This window comes from Atta colombica, unplaced genomic scaffold (assembly GCF_001594045.1).
Source record: "Atta colombica isolate Treedump-2 unplaced genomic scaffold, Acol1.0 scaffold137, whole genome shotgun sequence".
Lineage (NCBI taxonomy): Eukaryota > Metazoa > Arthropoda > Insecta > Hymenoptera > Formicidae > Atta > Atta colombica.
This window is the reverse complement of record NW_017259225.1, coordinates 107163-128722: the sequence shown is the minus strand read 5'-3', so window position 1 is coordinate 128722 and position 21560 is coordinate 107163. Positions and strand designations below refer to the sequence as shown.

Sequence of the window (21560 nt, the reverse complement as noted above, 5' to 3'; positions counted from 1 at the left end):
TTCTTAATAACTATTTTAAAGATGCTCATTAGAGCAATCATGTTATGTTGCTTATAAATTTAATTTGTAGTATTACATACTTCAGTTTTCAAGATTGTGTTTCAAGATCGATAAATAAATCGGTACGCAACTTGCTTGAACTGGAAAATTTATAAAATTTATAAAAATATCATTAGACACCAACTATCCACTTTAAGCGAATTTGGTCTTCTCTTATTTATATAAATCTCTTTGTTAAAAATGTCAAACAATTAAAATCAAACAATTAAATTTTTTTATATTACATTTACAAATTTAGAGTATTTTTATTAAAATATATATAGTAATCTCTTTGTTAAAAATATCAAACAATTAAATTTTTCTATGTTACACTTACAAATTTAGAGTATTTTTATTAAAATATATATAATATTCATTTTTTTGTTATGTAAATTATGTTATTTTAGTTCTTTGAAAATAATTAGTGTCTTTTAAATAGTATAAATTAAATAAATAAATTTTACAGATCCACAATAACTGTGTTACGGATTTTAGCGTCAGAGGATTAAGCTTCGAAATGTAAAGTGCCGATTGTTATCATTATCTGGAGACTTTAAGTGTGTCAAAGCAGATTTGGATTCAAAGCAGTTCACTCAGTTCGTCGCGTTTGCACGTCAGTATGTCTCAACGTGAATAAATAAATAAATAAATCAATAAATATGGGATACAATGTCATATATATAAAGAGACAGTACCGGTTTCTCGGCAGGGTATTGATTAATCGGGACGGTATCGATCGCACGGTTATTAACCGAAACCGATACAGTGGCCTCCCTTTCGAGGTGTGACAAGAGAACGCGCGAGCGAGAGGCGAGCGAGAATTCACTCCTATGGACTTTAAGGCTTTTCATATTCATAGATATGTTAATGCATCGTTTTAATTTCTCAGTTAGCGTCGGTGTGCACTGATAACTTCAAGCGTGCGCCCGATATCAGCCATCGCGATTTCCTCACAGCGTTTGCATCGCTAATGAAGCTGATTTACTTGTTGCTGCAGCGAGCACAAAGACGTCTCGCATAATACGTATATAAATAGCCCCAGGACCGAGTTACAGACATAATCGCGATGTTTGCGGAGATATTTGTGTGTGGATTTGTTGCGATTATGCATCTTATCGCCTGTATGAATTTCTTTCCCCCTTTTTCTCTATATTTTTTTATGTATAAATAATAAAAATTGATACTTCTATTTATTAATCTTAGAATGATAAAATGATAATATTGCTATTGATATGTAAATTTTACATCCGGGGAAATAGGCCATTCTTATTGTAATACACGAAAAAAATGGTTTTCCTGAAACATCTAAAAGTTCAGCTAAATACAGATTTGAAAATAATTTTGTTTCATACCATAAAAATAGTTGTGTTATATTATCTCTAAATTCTTTGGAATGAAATCACTCTAAAAAATGAAATTTCGAGTATCTGTTTAGAGTGACAATTTACTCTAAAAGTTTTAGAGCAGGACACTCAAATTGATTGAATAAGAATAAGTTTAATCTAAAATATCAATAATTCGAATTGAAACAATTCTCGGCGGCTAAGACACTTTTTATCTACATTTACAATTAACCGAAGCGAAAATCGAGGCTGCCTTTCGTCAGGCAATAAATTTTCCTAAATTATTTAACCGCGAGAGTTATCTTCCGCTTGATTTTTTCAACACTTCCCTCATCACCGTCATTACGCGACCAATCGCTAAAATCCAATTTTCTATTATTACTGCCGTACCGATCTTTAATAATAACAAACGCTTTAATCGTTGTACCGTATACAGCGGATATTATCCCGGCGGCTAGACGTGTGTCTCGTCGATCCAACTCTTTGTGTACATATATGTGTGAGCGCGCGCGTTCTTTGATACCCAGTCTGTGCCCGCGGTAATTACTTTTGGAAACGAGCCTTGAGTCCCGAGGTAAAGGGCAGGAAAAATTACGGCGTATATCGCCCTCTTCGTCTGGCGTCGTTTTCTTTGTTTCTTCGTCTTGCGCTTTTACGTCGGATATCTCTCCGGAATCCGGGAGGGGTGGAAAAATTCAGAGTACACCGGCGCGCGGTCTTAAAATTGGAATCGATTAAAGTTAATTGCGTGGCGCGCTATCAGATGCTCATTATCCTTATCTTCGCGACCGCGAAAGGACGCGAATATTGCCGCGGCGATGAGTCGCCATCAATTTGCACGCGAGACATGTTTTACGTGGCAATTTACTGGGTGCGACCCCAACCGTAACTTCCGGCTCTCGATCTTACAATTAAACTCGATGAAATGATCCTTCCTCCTTTAATTTAAAGATTTTAATTAATCGATTACAAACAAAAAATATAAAAATCATAAATAAATTTCACAAAGACTTCTCGTTCGTCCACTTTTTAAACAGAGAAAAAAATAGAACACCAGGATATTTATGATTTCAATGTAGAAAGTTAATGGTATAACCGTCTATGATTTTATCTTATGGACTCACCGTCGTTTATGTAACACACTCTCTCGTGGATGAAGGCGCTTGCTTACTTGAACACGGGTGAAAACGTGAGGTACGCATTACAGGCACAGCCTTGCCAGGCGCCGCTGTGTCGACCTTGTTGAAGAGACGAATGGAATCCTCGATGGCGAGTACAAGATTCTTAACACCATGAAGAACGCGCCCGCGATTGTAAATAATATGGATCATTCCATAACAGAGCATTATGAATAGAACGTTGTCAAAAAAACGAAAGGATGTCGTCAAAATAGCAAACAAAATTCTCATGAAAGGAAAGTCAAAAATGAAAAGACACCAAAAGGTTCCCGCGATGGATATCGAATAGAAAATAAAATTAATAATATTTCATAGAAAATATTCTATACAGCAAATCGATGATGATTGAAAGTCATCTGGAAACGGAGCGTTTTTGGAGAGTCCGAAGTCGCGGAGAGAAGAATGCGAGTGGAAGAAAGAGAGAAGAAACGTCACGGAGAGAAAAGATGCCAGAGAGGAGAAGGTGGCAGCGTTCGGGCATCGACTTGTTTTTCAAGGATAAAATAAATTCATTGTGAAAACGCAAAGCCAATCGATGTTAATGTTGAAGCTGCATCGGAACATCCGATCGAACGAGCAACAGACAATTGCAAATATAAACTGTACCGTCACTCTCCATCATTTTACGCTTCATTTTATCCTCGCACGTGCGCGCGTCGTTCCATATCTTATACAATTTATCTTCGGTGATTTTTTTAACTGTTGATTTGAGATTAAAATATATGGAATATTACAGGGTCTTGCAGGAGAGGGTCTACATTTTTTTTTCTTTCTTTTCTTCTTGTATAAATATTAACGAAGAATTTGTTATACTTAACAGCGGTCAGTGGGCGAGAGTCTACCGCTGCAGGTCACGATCGACCGGCACACTTTACGCAGCCAAGTATTCGTCCAGGAACCGATTCAACGCCGATTGTAGCGCGGAACTGAGACACGAGATCGCTCTATTGTCTCTATGCTCGCAATCACCATGTGTCGTTAGGCTGCACGATGTTTATGAGACGCCGAAGGAAATTATCTTAGTCATGGAATAGTAAGTACTACGTTTTTATTCCCTTTTTTTCTACTAGATTAATATTTCATTTTACATACACAAATTTTAGCAATATTATAATAATTATTATTACTGTTAGAAGAACAGCGCTATGAAGCAAGAATAATAACGATCACTCATAGTTTGCTTAGTAATTTCAGCATCATCCATCTCTGATATTATCCTAAGGAACAACGATTTCTTTTTTAGCGCGCCCGGAGGCGATCTGCAGACGCTCATCGACGGCGATTTGGTGCCCCTTGAAGGTGACGTCGTACACTTTGTGCGGCAACTAGTGGAAGGACTCGCCTACCTCCACGAGAGAAATATCGCCCATTTGGACATCAAGGTAAGTTCGACCCATAAAAGGTCGACGCGAACTTGTCACGTTTCTCTCGTGTATCCGGATCCCGGAATCGATTGTACCGCCAGAAATTTCCTGTTTTCTCTCAGTGCTTGTACACGACGAGGGAGCACGAGGAAAATGCTGGGAAATTTCATAAATAACTCAATCCATGTGTGACTTCTCGAATTGTCGAATTTGTTGATATGATACCACTAATTTTAATAATTAAATGGCTGTTGTGTTGAAAGAGAAAGATAAAGCGACATAATTCAAGCTACGTCAGCTCTGTTTAAGCTAATAGTGACTTTAGGAAAATATGTATTCTATTCTTATTATGTCCGATTTTAAATAATGGACGTTCTGTAGAAATAATATACTTAAGGTGATTCTTTAGTAAAATGTCGAAAATTTAAAGTACCTCATCAGAATCCAAAATTACAAATATCTGCAATCTATTACAAATAATTTGGATAAAATATTAAAACGTGAATATCTTAATGAAATAGTATGGATTCAGAGTTGGATAAATTTTTAATGTTTTTTTTTTAACTGAATAAAGTTAAAGTTAATGACTTTACAAAATTAATAAAGTTAAGTTAAAAGTTGAAGGAATAAAAAATTAACTTAGCGTAAGTTAATTTTTTGAATTAACTTAAGTTAAAAAAAAAGTTAATTTTGAAAAAAATTATTTTTTTGATCATAATGCCCTAATTTTTCTTAAAGAAAAATTAAATAACTATAATATAAATTATTAAGTAGATTAAATTTTTAATTTTTTTATTCATATGTGATATAACACATAACGACATAAGTATAACTACATAAGTTATATAACTTTAAAAAAACAGCCAATACATAGAGAAGATAAAGATCAGTGATTACTTTTTAATAAGTCTTACGCCATAAGAAATTGACCAATTACAATCGAATGCGAGAAGAATTTGATTGGTCAATTTCTTATGATTTAAGGCTTAAAACATCTGTTGTAGATCCGAACTAAGGCTTACGGCATAATCGCCAATCAGAGGGCTGTATTAGCATCTTAAGAAATTACTAAGAAGATCTTAAAATATAAACAGATTACGAACAGATTACGCCCTTAGTCTTATTATAACTTATTATTTTTCTAAGATATTTAAAAGAGATAAAAAAATTTTTTAACTTAAAAAAAAAGTTAAAAAGTTAACGTTTAAAAGTAGCTTAGTTAAGTTAAAATTTAATACATTTAAAATTAATTAAATTAAGTTAAAAGTTATTAACTTTTTAACTTTTAATGTTTTAACTTAGTATAACTTAAAGTATAATAATTAGTTACTATCCCTGTATGGATCATATGATAGTAAATCAAAAACTGCATCTTCATCAAAAGAAAACAAGATGAAATTACGTATTTTTTGAGGTTAAATTTATATGCAAGTTTATGCAAACACACATGTAAATGTCTTTCCAGAATGGCCGTTGACCATTATATTATTTTTTTATGATTATTAAAATCATAATTTTTTAAACTATTATAATCTCATTTTTGAGAAAAGTCTATAATAAGATTTGCATGCAGTTAGTCAAAGAAGCATCTGCGAGCTTTATCTGTCATTTAAGTTATACGTGAAAGTTATACATAACAAAAGTTATTATCAACATTTTTTTTCTCTTTTATTTACCATAGAATTTTGCACACATTTCAGTATTTCAACTTCATTATATACAAAAAATTAGACATTTTTATGGTAACTCGATTTAAAGAATCACTTTAACGTGGTGATGGAGGAGAGTTTTAATTACGATCGGTCGTTATCGTGGAAAACGATAAGCTCTTGGAAACAATTGGAATTGCTATTTATTGCTGTACACGGAGAAAAGCACACATACGAGTACGGTCGATGTCGATCATAGGGCCTCCTCGATCGCGATGCGATTCAACGAGAAGAAAGAATAAAAATCACTAACCGAGTACAAACGAAATCGAATACACGAGGATAGTTTTATCTCGTTTTCAATTTAATGCAAGCGCAGCGGATTGTTCGACATCCACGGAAATCGAACTTGCTTTTACATATATATTCTAGAAAATAAAAAAAAAAGGATGCTGTGGTTCACGTCATGTTCGTAGCGATAAACGAGGATGGAAAACGGAGTCGAAGAAACTCTCGAAACTTGAGACACCTCTGCGAGCAATGTTTTGCTCCAAGTCGACCGGTGTTGATTTCATTCGCTGTTCATTCGCAGCTCAGCGAAAAGAAGCCCGTGTTTCTATGTATCCATATAAAGACATATCGTCATTTCAGCATAATGTTTTCATTGATGTTGTAGCATGAATTAATTTGAGATTCTTCTTACGATAAATTCGGTCATTCGCATTGGATTAGTATATATTAGAGACTTCTTTGTATAAAATATTTACACAGAAAGAACGGTTTTGCTGAGGTAATTAAAAAGTTAGATACAGATCTGACAATAGTTTTGTTGAACCATCAAAGTAATTATATAGAATACTCAAATTGGTTGCTAAAATGCCAAAACTTTTTATAGCATTGTGTGTCTCTGGCTTTACACACATTTTATTTTATCATTAACTCACTAATCAAAGAACACGATGAACAACACCGAGCCGGATTAGCATTGCGAGGTGAACGTGTGCCAGGTTATAAAATACCATATGGATCATATGGATATTCGCGAAAAAAAAAATAAGTTGTCGACAACAACATGCTGTGAGATGCAGAAGCTTCATACCGTAAAGTGCATTTTGATTCGACGAGGTCGTCGGAATCGCTCGTTACGGATGGGAAGATACCTTCTCGTTATCCTCGCGCGAGTAGCTCGTGAAGGAGAAAGAAAGAGAAAGAGAAGGAGAGACAGAAAACGAGATCATCGAGCCTTTAGCAGCTCGAGCGACATCCTCGAGTAAAGTAGTGAGATACTCGGCGTCGTTCGACAATGTCCGCTTGTGAATTTTTTATTTGTAATCTTCGCGCGCAAGTAAGGTCGATTTACATTACACCAAGCCGAGAGTTCGATTACTCTCGTGCGAAACAAAGAGTCCCGGTCGACCCTTGGTCGACCGACGCGATTAATTCAAAGAGCGAAATTAATCGCACGAATCAGTTATGGGTCGATTGATGTTTATCGCGCGAAGGGGTGATGCAATAAATTAACTTTGACCTACTATGAGCTGCTCATTGCTCAAGTTCCCGACGAATGGGTACCACCTGATTTATTTCGTAAGCACTTCGACGGAGTGTTCGTACGTGTCGTTGCGTACGACGTGAACATTATTCCCGCGCTCCATAAACACGTCGCTGCCGTATTTGGCGGTGCGGCATATAGGTATAACACGTGAGAGAAAAAGAGAGAAAAGGAGCTGCGCTGTTGAGTATTCTCGCATGAACTCTGAACGAACCGTGCTCTACGTGCGCGATTTCCTCTCGCGATTTCTTCTTGCGAACCGTGCGGGGGAAAACAGAAACTCTGGCGAAAATAAAAATAGGAATGTACTCTCTAAAATCTTTGGAATAGAATCTGCTTCTAAAGAGTGTTTCACTCAATTTTTGCCTCCTGCTTCATTTATCTATGTTTCTGTTATTCTCATCTTACATTTGACTTTTAAGCTCCAATTTTTATTTTCGCCAGAGGAGCTACGAGGACTCTCGCTGCATCGAAACGTTCACATAAAATCCACGCTTCGCGGAGAATCCATGTGAAGAGAAAACGACGAGAATCAGAGCACGTATAATGGAATTATTCAGAATGGATTTCGATCAAAATTATTTAATTATTTTTTAGATTTCTATTGTGTTTTTTAAGAAGAACGAAATAATTCCGATAATTCCAAATAAAGAATTAAAGATTATTAGTACAGATGATTGGATTCATATCTTGAGATCTGTTCTTTTTAGTTTTTGTACTGTAAATTTTTTTTTTCTCTCCAACATTCATCTTTCCTCTTTTTCTCCAACGTGGAGAGAAAAAGAGACAAGATGAGGTTCAGTTTGAAAGAACAGACCATTGATCTCGTGTCGGATCATCGCGGGATGCCACTTGAGTTTGATATCGCCCACTACGATGTCTATACGGGAGCGCACTGCAGAGATATTGCACCAAGCGAGAGATCACTGCGAAAGATCGCGAAGAGTTCGTGGAGAAGAAAAAAAAGAGGAGAAGAAAACGGAGCGCGTGGTGCCGCTTCTTATATTGCAGTGAACGACGGCCACGCCCTGTTCCTTCGCCAATTGTGCACGCACTCTCGGTGATTCACCACCTGGTTTCTTACCTCCTCCGTGAGATACCGCGTTTGGCCTGCCATAACCGGAGCAACTCGATAACTCGAGATTTTGCGCTCGAGGGAAATCGTGCGACGCAAAGCGGCCGCAGCGAAGTTTTCGGATAAACTCAAGACTTAGATAAAGATTCTTATAACAGAGTCTGGTCACGAACACTTTTGTCAAAACAAGAGTGAGAAAGAATATTATGTACTGTTGCAATCTTCAAACATCGAACTGAAGATGTACATCTAGCTGCAAACTTGAACTGAAATCTATTGCGACGTTAGAAATTAATCGTAATTCACTGATGATGGCTCGAAAAAGAGCCAAAGCGAATGTATTTTATATTAGAATTAAATGTAAAATAAGAAAGAAAAGATTGTAATAAATAGTAAGTAATTCAAAACGCACAAAGTACTACGATATATATGCTTTCAATCGCCTGTTATTAAATAACTTGTAATTTATTAATATATACTTTCTAAATCTGAATCAGTGGATAATCACTGATATCAGTGCCATGTATGCCACTGATAATCAGTGAATTAAATATGAGATCTTTACTAGCTAATCTTTATTATGTGATCTAACTAATCTTGTTTTAATGCTTAAATTCAATGAATATTGGAAGATTGAAATTAATGTACAAATTAGTATTTTAGTTATATAATGCTCAAACATTCTTCCTTCTTTTAGTTGAACTTCACTGATTATCAGTGCTAAGTATACTACTGGATAATTAGTGACTATCCACTGATTCAGATTTAGAGAGTACGGTCTTTTTTCATATATGATTTCTCATTCTAATTTATAATATCTTATTCATCCTAACTTATAGCAGTATTCCAAAACTCGACTCTGTCAATTCGAGTATCATTTTATCTTTATTGTTTACCGAATGAACAAGGATGATGAACAAGGATAAAAGATACTCGGAACTGAGTTGAGTCTTGGAACGTTTCTCTGAAGTTAACAAAAACGACGGATTAATCAAAAGTTTGTCATCTTGTAGCCAGACTGTTAGGGTTTCTAGATTTAGATACATCAAAAAGGTAATTAATTTGTCTGTAACACTTGGCATACGATTTTATATCTGAGATATATTGGCATAGATCTTTCCACCGATTTGATTCAGTCAGGTGCAATATATTGAATTATTTCACGGAGGACAAATGGTTTCGATTGACCGATCAGACAACTTTGATATATCGCTTGAGCCCACGCTTCTGTTTGATCAACGCAAAAAGATTTCGTCGATCAATCCGTGTGGGATTATCGATCGTATCTTTCTGAAGAGTGCGGAGAGCTGATCATCGGATATTTACCAAAATCATAACGTTAAAAAAAATTGATTAACAAAACACCCAAGGTGATCGCTGAGATCAGAATTCAATTTGTCATTTGCAACTTGCGAAATTTATATAGATGTGATTAATTAAAAAATCAAAATGTAACAGTTAATGTACAGTTTCACTCGTATATATGAAATACATGTTTATTTTTTTTATGTTAATATCATTGGACATTTTTATTCTAAATTGAAGAGCTTATTGAAACAGTGGCCTAATCTACATTTTTACAAAATTAAGTATTTGTTTTAATTTTTCCAAAATTAAATATTTATTCAATTCCAATACGGGATCAAGAATAAAATCTCTTCTATAAGTTCAATATCATAGTCTAAATATTTGATTATTTCTGGGGCATGAAGAGCATTGTATAAATCGTGTTTTCTATTTTCATTGTAAATTGGATTCGCGTATAACGCGCTATGTTTGAGTTTTTTGATCGCGTCATCTGATCTCTTCGAGTTCTCAAGTAGCAGCCGACCTGAATGAGAATTACTTCGCACTATCTGCTCAATCGACAGTCGTTTCACGGAAAAACGAGATCTGGCGGAAAATAATCTCTAAAAAGGCCACGAGAATAGTAGACGAAGATGGGCGGTGTTTGCCGTTTTGATTAGCGAGCGTGATTGCGAGTCACATTATTCTTTATAGCCTTCTCATTAGTATAGCCTGCTTGTCATTCGGTTGCACGCATTTGCAAACTTTTGTGCGATATTATTGCGTCTCTAAAGCCCGACGTGCAGAGAGAGCACAGCCGCGTAATATTCCCGCCACGTAATGGCCCCGTCGAGGGAATTACGTATCTCCGAGGGCCGGCAGGATTTATTTTTATGTCTTTTGTCATTATTTATTAGTCGCACGCGTGGCCAAGAGAAACTTTGAATATTCAGGCGCGCCTACGTGAAAATGCCCAAGGCTCCTCCCGCTAAAGCGACGATGATGCTGACCGAGCCGAACGCCGACGACGCTCGAAAAAGGGTCGTCCTCCGTCGCGCTTTGTCTTCAGACGAGCTGAACGTTCGATAAGCTCCTATTTACCATGAAAAAAGAAAACGAACCATCTTTATACATCGACACCTACGGGCGACTATAGTTGCCACGTTATGGTATCTTGCTCAATCAAGTTGTTGCTCCACTTGCGAATACATGCGATGTACATATACGTTGATACTCAGATTGTTCACTGAAAAAAGTGTTTGATATATATGTGATCTTTAATTGCATAAAATGATTATAGGAACTCTATTTTCATAGTTATTACTAAAAAAAAAAATTATATTTATAATTTTTTACGTCGAAAAAAATAATATGATTATAATTCATGATAATCTTAGATATCAATATGTATATAACTATAAAGGTATAAAAAAAGTTGTGAATATTACCTTTCGATTTTTACATAAACAATTTTCACATACAAATTTATTCAGAAACAGCGGCAAACAATTAATTTCTCAAAATAAAAAATGTTCAATAAATTATTCGCCATTAGTCTGCTAGCTGCCGGATTTGGTCATATAGTGGCGAATAATTAATTATTGAACATGATGACCTTTATTTTAAGGAATAAATGTCAATATTTCTGAATAAATTTGTACACAGAGAAAACTGTTTGGTTCAATTAACTGAAATTCTGGTGGAAGATGAACGATCCAGAATGTTAGTTAAAACTACTAGATTTCTAATTTTAGAATTCTATTGTATCAAAACTCTAGTAGGTTCAACCCCTTCCAAAATCCGATCGCTCATTTACCATCAAAATTCCAGTTAATTCAATCAAATATTTTTCTTCGTGTGTGTAAAAATCAAAGGATGATTTAGAACTTTTTTACAACCAGTATTTTTACAACTAGTATTTTTTATATGTATTTTATAAAATATAATTATTATAACATTATAGTAGTAAAATTATAAAAATGGAATTTCTAACTGTAATTATTTTACAATTATTTTTAATATGCAATCATATATAATTACAAATATCATTTTTCTCTTAGTGTTCAATCAAATGCAAATTCAACCAATCTAGCGATTGGTGAAAGCCGCGATATTAATCAATATATAGAATATAAAATATGTCAAATCGAGATTGTTGCGATCTAGATTATGTCAGCAATTATAATAATGCAGCCTTCGGTAGTCAGCAACCTTCATTACATGCCGGTTACTACTGACGATTTATGGTAATTGGATTGTCGGCATGTCTTTGAACGGTACGATCCGCTGCAAATCGTTAGTGCAGTAGTTCGTATGCTCCTTACCCTTCATGCCTGATACGTTTTTATAAATTATCTTGGGATAATATCATGCCAGGCCGATGACTTTCGCGAATAATTATTTCCCTTATTTATGATCGATTTGGCTGCTTCGTCGCAATACAACCCGATTGTAACCGGTATCGAAATTTATATTGACAACAGATCCTACTATTTATCAGATTGTCGTAAAAACAGCACATCTAGAGACCCTCCTATAAGAGTCTGGACACGAGCCGCAATTTTGCACATGCAGGGTAGTAATTTTAATACAAATCTGAGGAAAAAGAACATAGGAAGATATATTTACTATTTCTTCTCTTTGTTATTCTGTTGTATTAAATCTATTTCTCTCTTTCTCTATTTCTTTCTCTTTATTATTCTGTTCTATCTATTTCTATCTTTCGCTCTTTCTTTTTCTCAGGAATTGTTAAAATATAACGGACCAATAAAAAGTGATTCCTTATTTCCAAATTCTTATTAAAAGATCTCTACACGGAGAGAATTTTGTCTTAGAGTTTAGTCCGAAAATACGGACTATGGTTCTGGGACATTTCAAACAAAATTTTATGTAAATTTATCTCATTTATTAATAAAAACTACAATAAAATATAGATTGATTAAGAATTAAGATTGATTAATTTTAAAGCATGGTAAAAATCTTTAAAATATTGTATTACAACTACCATATTTTCAGGATAATTTTAAGATAATTCTCTTCGTGTGCATCAAAGGCGACCAGCTGGGCCCGCACTGCGCTCATTGAACTCTCCTTTGTGAACTCTCTCTGTCGCGAGATATATCGGAGTCTTTCGAAACGAACATGGAATTCGAAGTAAAGGACGATTACCGGATGCGGAAGAATGCACTATGTATCTTCGTGCGCATCTCAGAAACGATCGTCGAAGCGCGGTCATAGTATCGCGATTCCGTAATTTACACCAAAATTCCATTCACCGGCGGAATCGGCAATGATACCAGGCGTTCTGTAACGTGATACAGAAATCGCTTCCTGACGCCGTTAATATGCTCATGCGCCCTTATCTATGCGCGAATATGCGGAAGACCGATCGCATCCCTTTGATTATGACCACAATAAAACCGGCGATAGATAGTTGAACTCTTCGAGATACAAACGCGATCTCCACAAAGATACTCTGTTTCGCGAGATAAGATTTACAAGGTGATTTAATTGCACGATGAGGCGGTTAATAGTTTAGCTTATCAGAAGTTAAACAGATCAACTTTATAAAGTAGAAAAGTAAGAAAATAGAAAAAAATTAAGAAAGTTATATCAATATACAATACTAATCTCACATATCTAGATACAGAGTATTTATTATCTGGAAAATCTGGAATTTTCAAGAGATTTCTCTCTTATCTTCGAAAATTGAAGATTTTCATGGAATTTTATTGGTACTCATCAGGAAAATTTTTGAAATTTTAAATTTAAATTTTATTTTTTTATAATATTATTTCTTTTATCTTTTTTTTTTAATATAAAATATTGACAATCGATTAGCAATAAGTATAGCATAATTTATGCACATTCTCGTGTTTTTATTTCCCTCGGAAATTTTTATTAAAAAAATCAGGGTGAAGGTAGAAAACATTTCCATTTTTCTCATACATTATACGTGTGCATAGAAATCTTTTTTCTCTGATTTCTTTACAGCCTCAAAATCTGGTCATGATGGGCTCCTTTCCGGATTGCGATGTTAAGTTATGCGACTTTGAGATTTCGAGAGTGATCCTCGAGGGCACTGAGGTCCGAGAGATTCTTGGTACGCCGGATTATGTCGGTGAGTGAGTCTTCTAAAATTCTTAGTACTTACTATCTACTCTCATTTACTTAATATCGAGAAGTTTAATTTTTAAGTGGCACACATAAGTTATCGGATTCACTTTAGAAAAAAAAAATATATATATATATATATATATGTGTACATATAGATTGTCCCATTTTAATTTGTCCCAAAATTTTTTATTTTGTAGAAAAAAATGCTTTAAATAAAATTGATAAAAGTTGCATGAAAAGTTGCAAATGACGATAAAATCAATTTTCAAACAAAATTAATTTTTTAAGATCATAAAGGTTATCGATTACAACGAATAAAAAGAACATAACATTGCATAACATATTCTATTGTGACATACTAAATGTCGACATATTAATGTTATTAAGATTTCGAAAGTTTAACATGCTTTATAACTCTTTTCCGAGCACAACAATTCGAGTTACCCGTTTGAGAGATCGGTGCTGATAGCGGCTTGACAAACTCTCTTAATCAAAAATTTAAAAATAAATAATATAAATTGCTACATTATGGCTATCAAGAGACAGCACGCATCGGGCATTATTCGGTGCCAAGGAGGCACCGTGACGTTTTGAAGGGGAACTCGTCCAGGTGATACGTCCGCGCTCTTTGCTCTTTGCCGCGCGGCTTAATTGCTACCGATCATTATCTGGATCCGCTAATTGACGATCACCGTAGCGAGATCGCAAATATAATCGATATTAATTGACACGTTAGCCTCATTGCTCGCAGACGTGCGCCTTTAATAAAGCTTGGGGGCCCCGTTACGCACACGCACATCAGTGATAGCCCTCTCAATCCCTCTTTCCCTTCTGCTATATAATTGACGTCGGTCTCTTCAAATCGTGCCGTTTTCAGGCAAGGTAATCGACGCGTCGTGGCCTTTACGTCGCAGAACGAAATAAATAACAAAATCAGACGGCCAATGAATTAATGTTCCTCTTTTGTATGAGATCTTTTCCTTTCTTTTCTCTCTTTCTCTCTTTATCTTCGTCCCTCTCTCGTGAAAATTGAGATCTTGCGGGAATAATGCTTCTTCGTCGGATCCGTCATAAGTCCAAATATGATTTGCAATTTAAAATGACGCGTTCCTTCGGATTCGCCGAAAAATTATTTATCGATTAATCATTGCCGATGTCAACTTCAATCGGTCTCGCCCGCCCACTTATCTCATTTTCTCACTTGCTGTATAGCGAAATGTCAAGCGGCGAGATGTCGGAGGTGGTAACAGTTACGACAGGGTGCTCCAAATCCGTCTATTTAACAGGCAGAACCGGTAGACTACACTCGCCGTGTGATTTAATTTATACGTGTCGCCATCGCGCATGATCGCATACTGTCTATGAAATAATAGAATCAGCGAAGATGGTGGATAATTTAAAATTGTATTATCAGCCGAGACAATTCAGTCTGATGATCTGACGGCGATAACTTGGAAATTATTGCAATCATATCTTAAAGTTTTTCAGAGGTTTCACGCAGAATCGGGTGACTACCCTAATAGCAAAGCTTGTGGAAGACAAATTTTGAGCAGAGACTGCTACCAATTTTTGATTACAGAAAGGCAACAAATTGTTTATATTATCTGTTTATATTGTCAGCAAATTGCTGTCAGAAATATGAAGCCTATTATCTAGACATGGTAACAGATTGGTAGCGAAACCGAGCAGTCTAACATAATCTTACGGCAGATCGAGAGCAGAATCTGATTCGAGCAGACTCTGTTCAGTTTCTGCCAATCTGCTGGCCTGTCGTCAAATTCATAATCAAATACGGACACAGATGGCTATGATTTTGTAATCAAAATCTAATCGAATTTGCTGCTAATTTGGCCCCAAATTGTTAACATTTTGCTATCAGGACAATCTTATAGCGAATTTGATTGGATGCGCTTAGCATCCAATTGTTGCACGTTAAAATCGTTGTATGTAAATCGACGTAAGATATGAAATTTAATATAATATAAATGTAGACACTAAAAAAACGATGGCATTTTGGCTTCGCTAATCATTTATTTTCTTTTGTATTAAATATATATTGGGTTGTCCGGAAAGTTCGTGCCGATTTTGAAGGAAAATTGAAACGCAGAAGGTTTAAATTTTAGTATACATTTATTAAATTTAAATCTTTTGCGTGAACTTTCCGGACAACCTAATACAATCAGGATATTAAAAATATATAAATATGTATAATACAAATCATTCTAATGATACAAATAATATCAAAATAAATCTTCATTAATTGGAAAGGATAGAAAATAAGAAAATTGGCACTTTTGCAACGAGATAATTAGCGCTAACTGATTAATCTGCTAAACTCAGCCAATCTAAGTTGTCTGAATATATTTTTCATTCGATATTATTTTCATTCGATATCAATAAAATAAAGATTAAGATATACTGTATTGATATAAATTTTAAACTTTATATATAATTTATTTATTTGCCTAAACTAATATGTAGATATGATCTATTTACATAATGAAATTAAACGAATATATGTAGAAATTTTTTTTCCTTAGTTACAGAAAATAAAACATATGATTTTGTATGAAAGTTCCCCAGGTAGCACAGAGAATCTAACAAAATTTTTTTTTTCATTCCCGACTTACGAAATGAATTTTTTTCTATCCCATTTCTGGATATATTTAGTAAAATATGTATTAGGCAGTTTATCAGAGATATATTTCACTTTTATATATACATTCGGATCAATGTTGCAATGTAGAATGACTTTAATATGCTAGTGCATCTAACTGAATTCGCAATTAGACGACAAACGCCAAAAATCCGATGCGTAAAATCACCGCCACAGCATCATCCCAAACGCGATTTGTTCCGATTCTTCTCATCTACACTCATCAGCCCACGATTTTCATACATAAAAATGCTTGCGAATCCACGTGACGTCATGTGCGAGGTCATTGGACACGAAATAAGTATGGAGGAGACGTGCGGAGGAGAGATCTCGGCACGTGAACTCGGTGAACACTACTATTATTGTGCGTACATTTCCATACATTCAATCATGTTTACATTTCTCTTTCAGCGCCTGAGATATTGCATTATGAGCCAATCACGTTGGCAGCCGATATGTGGTAAGACCAATGTGTTTCGTTATCCTTTTTGTGATGCAGATCAGATTTTCTTCCAAAATATCCCCTTTTCCAGGTCGCTTGGTGTCACAACTTACGTATTGTTGACGGGTTTCTCGCCCTTCGGTGGAGAGACCGATCAGGAGACTTTCCAAAATATATCTTTAGGAGAAGTGGATTTCCCTGAAGAGCTGTTTGAGGATATTTCGGTGCAGGCAAAGGACTTCGTCGCGAAGCTTTTGGTGCTAGACCCAAGGTATCAATCGAATTATTATCGACGTTTAATAATAAGACGTTTGAATTCTTCTTTTAAGGGTTAAACCATTTCGTCATGTAAAAATTCGACTTGTACCCTCAGATATAATTAAAAATTATGAATTCTGAAGAATCTTAAAAGTTTAAAATGTTTCGAAACATTGGAATAGTTTATATCGTTGCAGGGTAATTGTATTCAATATAGTCTATATAGTCTAGTAACCAACCTATTTACTGTTTATAAGTTATATGGATAATTATAATTCTATTTTATTATATTTCAATTTATTAAATTATTATTTTTATGATTGATGATGACTAAGTTAATTTTTTTATTTTCTAAGTGCACGGATGACCGCGAAGCAATGCCTGCGCCATGATTGGTTGCGTGGTGCTCCGACACAGGCGTCGCCGCATCTACGAAGGTATCTGTCAAAGTCGCGGGAGGTTCTTTTAGAGCGCGTGGTCAGTCGCGAGAACCTGAGGAGGGCCGCGTTGATGAGTCAGACGACCAGCCAGGTGAGTCTCTGCCAGGGAGATGTCCAAAGCGATCAGAATTATCAGCAGCATCGTCAACAGGGCTTACAAGACTGCACGCTCAGTCAAAGCGAAATGTGCCTGAGCCATCGCCTAACCGGAAGTCACTCAAGTTTGGTAGGTAGCGAGGGATTCGCCAGCCCGACGGATTCTCAGGCCAGCCTGAATTCCTCCAGAACCAGCCTGAGCTGCGCAAGCCAGAGCTGTCTGCTGAACCAAGAACAAACTCAAGGATTGTTGAATAAAGCTCAGAGCCGATCCCAGGCTAATCTAAATCACGGCTTGAGTCGCGGTATATTGTCGAAGATACGCAGTCTGAATCGCGTTCAGTCGCAGGCATGTCTATTGAATGGATCTTCAGCAATCAACTGCGAACGAGCCGTCGCTACGATGAACCTCGTAATTAGTAAGTCCCGCGAGAAACTGTACGGCTTGAGATCCCTGTCGAAGTCTCAGGGTGTCTTGGACATCTACAGAAGTCTGGAATGTCTGAAACGGCGAAGGAAGAGCTACCATTATGCGAGAACCGAGGACATGTTGCTGATTTTCAAGCAACTCGGCGCTGAGATTGTATCTTCTAGATTCATTCCCTCGATCAGTGACGATCATTCGATCGTCGATGTAAAATCAGATATTGATTTAATGTCCGATAAAATCGAGCGAAAGATTGATCAAAGTATACCAATCATTTCGTCGACAGAAGTGAAGACATCAAATTTCAGCAGTGACGATCGGAATTACATCGAGTCGAATAATGATTCGCAATCAATGAAAACTGTAGAACCGCAAACTTCGAAGAAATTTACCTCGGAATCCGAGGAGAATCTAGATTCTCTCAAGTCCGTCGAGTCGGATACTCTGACAGAGGATTCAGACGAGATGCCGTTGTGCCGCAACGTGATGCCCGCCAATGTAGACAAACGTCCTTGCGAACGTCAACATTCTGATGTATCCAGTCGTTCCAATAATTCGGCGGTGTCTGACGACAAGGAGGACCGCTCCACGGAATCAGAGAACGAGGAGCCAAAGTATACGGTAGCGCAATTAGTCTCTGCCTTCAACAAGCATCAAGAGGTCGCCACGAAGACAAGTCTGAGGGCAATCATGTCTGAGAAACGGATCAACGAGATGACATTTCCGACCGGCACGAAGGCATTGCGTCTCTTTATCCCGGACATCAACATCACTGAGAGCAAGATCATCAGGCGAAAAACGAGTTATAAGCCGCGAAAGAATTGGGAGGAACTTAGGAAGCGCAACGAGAAGAATGAGGGCATCTTGAAGAATCTCGATAACGATTCTGGCAACGAGGTTGATGATAATGAGGACGAGACTCATGATAGCACGAAGAACGATCTCGCGAAAAATGAAAGAGATTCCATGGAGAGTGCTGAGGAAGGTATTACTGATGTTTCGCAAGCATTAATTCAGAACGAAGACACAAATTTATCCTTAGATCGATGGTCGCTCTTGCGATCTGAAGAGAGGAACGAACAGAGTATCTTCGTCGACAACACGGATACTCAAAATAGTCTCGATACTACGATAGACGAGAAATATAAGCAATGCGTGAAAGGTGCTATGTTTGGCAAGATGGAAACGCTCGAGAAAGTGAATAGAAATGAAGAGAAATATCCGAAACTATTAGAAATGCAACCGAGAATTACTGTTTCGATATGTCAAAAGGAGAGATTACCTAATTACATATATTCGGACATAAATGTCGCAGCCAAAGACGACAATCGTAAAATACCGAAAAAAACTATTGCCGCGACTAATGGAAAACCCGGACCTTTATTTACAATATCTAAGATCGGACGAACCAAACCGAATTTTGATACTGATTCCGCGAATGTAAATCTCAAGGATATTCTGCAACGGGTGGATAATTCCCAGAGTACCTCCAAAGAAAATCTGGAAAATCTGAGGAAAAGGACAACGATTGCAAAAATTATTTTAAACGATAATCTTATCCATGACAGTCAAGATAATAGTCTTGGCGGTTGCAAGACGAATTCTCGCGCAAAAAGTGAATCACTTTCGAACGACAATCAATCGGAGGAGCAAATGAAGCTGATAGTACCACCATCTTTCATTCGATCCTCCTCCTTGTCCAGCGATAGCAGTTGCCCAACACCATCCAGCGTGCAATCTGACGTAAATATATCATGGGAGGACGTTCAAGTCGCTACGGGCTCCAGCACGTCTCTGGAAAAGGAGGACGTTTGTAAAATCACAAAGAAGAACGATATCCAACGAACATGTAGCGAAGGAAGAAACAGGCAATGCTCGGAGGACCGGAAAGTCTGGGGGCGAATCTGTACCGGCTCTTATACTAGGGCTATGGAAAAGTTTAGTGGCAAAAATATAGATGCCGCGAAGAAGTCGCTGAGTTCAACGATTCATATGCAACAGATGGAAAAGACTAGAAGAAAGAGTAGCCCTGCGATGCCGCAATATATAAATCCTTAAGAATCTTAAGCTTTAGACCATTTAAAATAAATATTGCAATATAATTTGGATAAGAAACTTGAAATCATAAATATATTCACTAATGTTTCTGAAGGAATAGCGAATTCGACTAGAATCGATGCAGATGCAGAGTGCAGTAGCGCGGAATCGAACAAGGTAAAAGAAAGATAATGCTCTTGCGACCTTGGTAGATGATCGTGAATGCGGATCTTGGGCGATTTACACGCATTAAAAATTCTACTGCAGTACCACGCGCCGACATCTCTGATCAAAGCGTATCAACGTAGTTTAATGATGTGGAGACACGTGTCAGCGATTCTACCGACTGTCATTAACATCCCACTCGAGTACATAATCGATGAGCGTTACCCTTTAGCTTAATCACCATATTAAAGGAACACTTATCCTTATTCAGGCTTGCACACGCGCATACACGAGGGTGATGTCAATGAAGATGGTGAATATTTTCAGAAAAAGCATAGTAGATAAAATAGAGTGTAGTTACTTCAAGATTCTGACATATATCGTCTCAGTTACGCATTGTTTTTTTAATATTCACAAAATATTCTTAAATTTTCTTTAATTTTTTTTTACAAAAGTTCCAAAGCTTTGATAATTTTAAAATTATACATATAGCGATTGGATTATCTCTTTTTTTCAATAAAAATGTATCGTATTTTCTATACATGTGTAAATTGTTAATAAATTGAGATTAAAAAATAAACACCGTTTTTTTAGCGTAATTATCGGAAGGATAGCCACAATCATTTTTGTAAGGCGTAATTAGGGGTACAAAATTAAAAGGATTGCTGCAGATACACGATCATGGCCATGGCTCCTTATGGGATAATTATAGAGTGATTCACTCTAAGCAAATTGCTTACGCGCGCCTTCAAAGATGCGATTACAGATCGATACAGGAACTGCACGCTGTTTGACCTCCGTAAAATTGCAGCAAAAGAATAACATGTCGTTGATAGAGTTATAAGTTGGGATCGGATCAATCGAATTGATGGTTAGATATATCAAATATGAGTTTGGAATAGCGATAGTTCTTTCATACGAATTGGTAAAATTAAATTTTATTGTAATATAAAACAAGTTTCTCAGTTCATTATCGTTTTGTTATAATATAACGTATATACCTGCTATATAATATGCACAAATAATAATACACTAACTTGATCATTCCCATCGACTTTTTCGCACTCTTTTACGTTCCGGTCCCGAGGAATTGGAAGCTTGGTTATCTTCGGTTGCAGGTTTTGGTGGTGGAACAGTTGGTGGAGGCGGCATTATCACGGAAGGTGGAGTGATCGTCTGTTCCCAAGTGTGATCTGATGACGCTCGGAACTAATGTATCAAAATTATCTTAGAAACACTTCTATTTCTAAATTTAACTTCATAAGATATACTTTATAAAAATAACTATATGTGTCTCACCTGAGAATTATATTGACTTCGAAAAGCAGCTTTCATAGCAGAGAGTCTGTCGCTACCAGGTCCATGTCTTTCCAATTTTTTAACTACCTCGCTAATATCCTTGGATGCCTGCGATGTCGATCCACTCTAAAATATAA

General features: G+C 36.3%; 2 protein-coding genes across 4 annotated transcripts in view; one reads left to right on the top strand and one right to left on the bottom strand.

Annotated features, from left to right (window-relative positions):
* Positions 1-20513, top strand: part of LOC108684669 (striated muscle preferentially expressed protein kinase-like) — a 22952-nt gene extending 2439 nt beyond the window's left edge. For 2 of the 3 annotated variants that reach the window (XM_018189111.1, XM_018189110.1), the window contains exons 3-8: positions 3381-3593; positions 3804-3942; positions 13481-13607; positions 16671-16719; positions 16793-16972; positions 17316-20513. In XM_018189111.1, coding sequence (XP_018044600.1) covers positions 3381-3593; positions 3804-3942; positions 13481-13607; positions 16671-16719; positions 16793-16972; positions 17316-19980 — 3373 coding nt within the window. In that variant the 3' untranslated portion in view covers positions 19981-20513. The remainder of the gene's footprint in view (positions 1-3380; positions 3594-3803; positions 3943-13480; positions 13608-16670; positions 16720-16792; positions 16973-17315) is intronic. The other variant, XM_018189112.1, reaches the window with a different exon arrangement.
* Positions 20514-21079: 566 nt separating this feature from the next.
* The window catches only part of LOC108684670 (ATP-dependent RNA helicase DDX42), a 4866-nt gene continuing 4385 nt past the window's right edge, over positions 21080-21560 (bottom strand). The window contains exons 9-10 of the mRNA XM_018189113.1: positions 21424-21549; positions 21080-21333 (exon numbers count right to left, since the gene is read on the bottom strand). Coding sequence (XP_018044602.1) covers positions 21166-21333; positions 21424-21549 — 294 coding nt within the window. The 3' untranslated portion in view covers positions 21080-21165. The remainder of the gene's footprint in view (positions 21334-21423; positions 21550-21560) is intronic.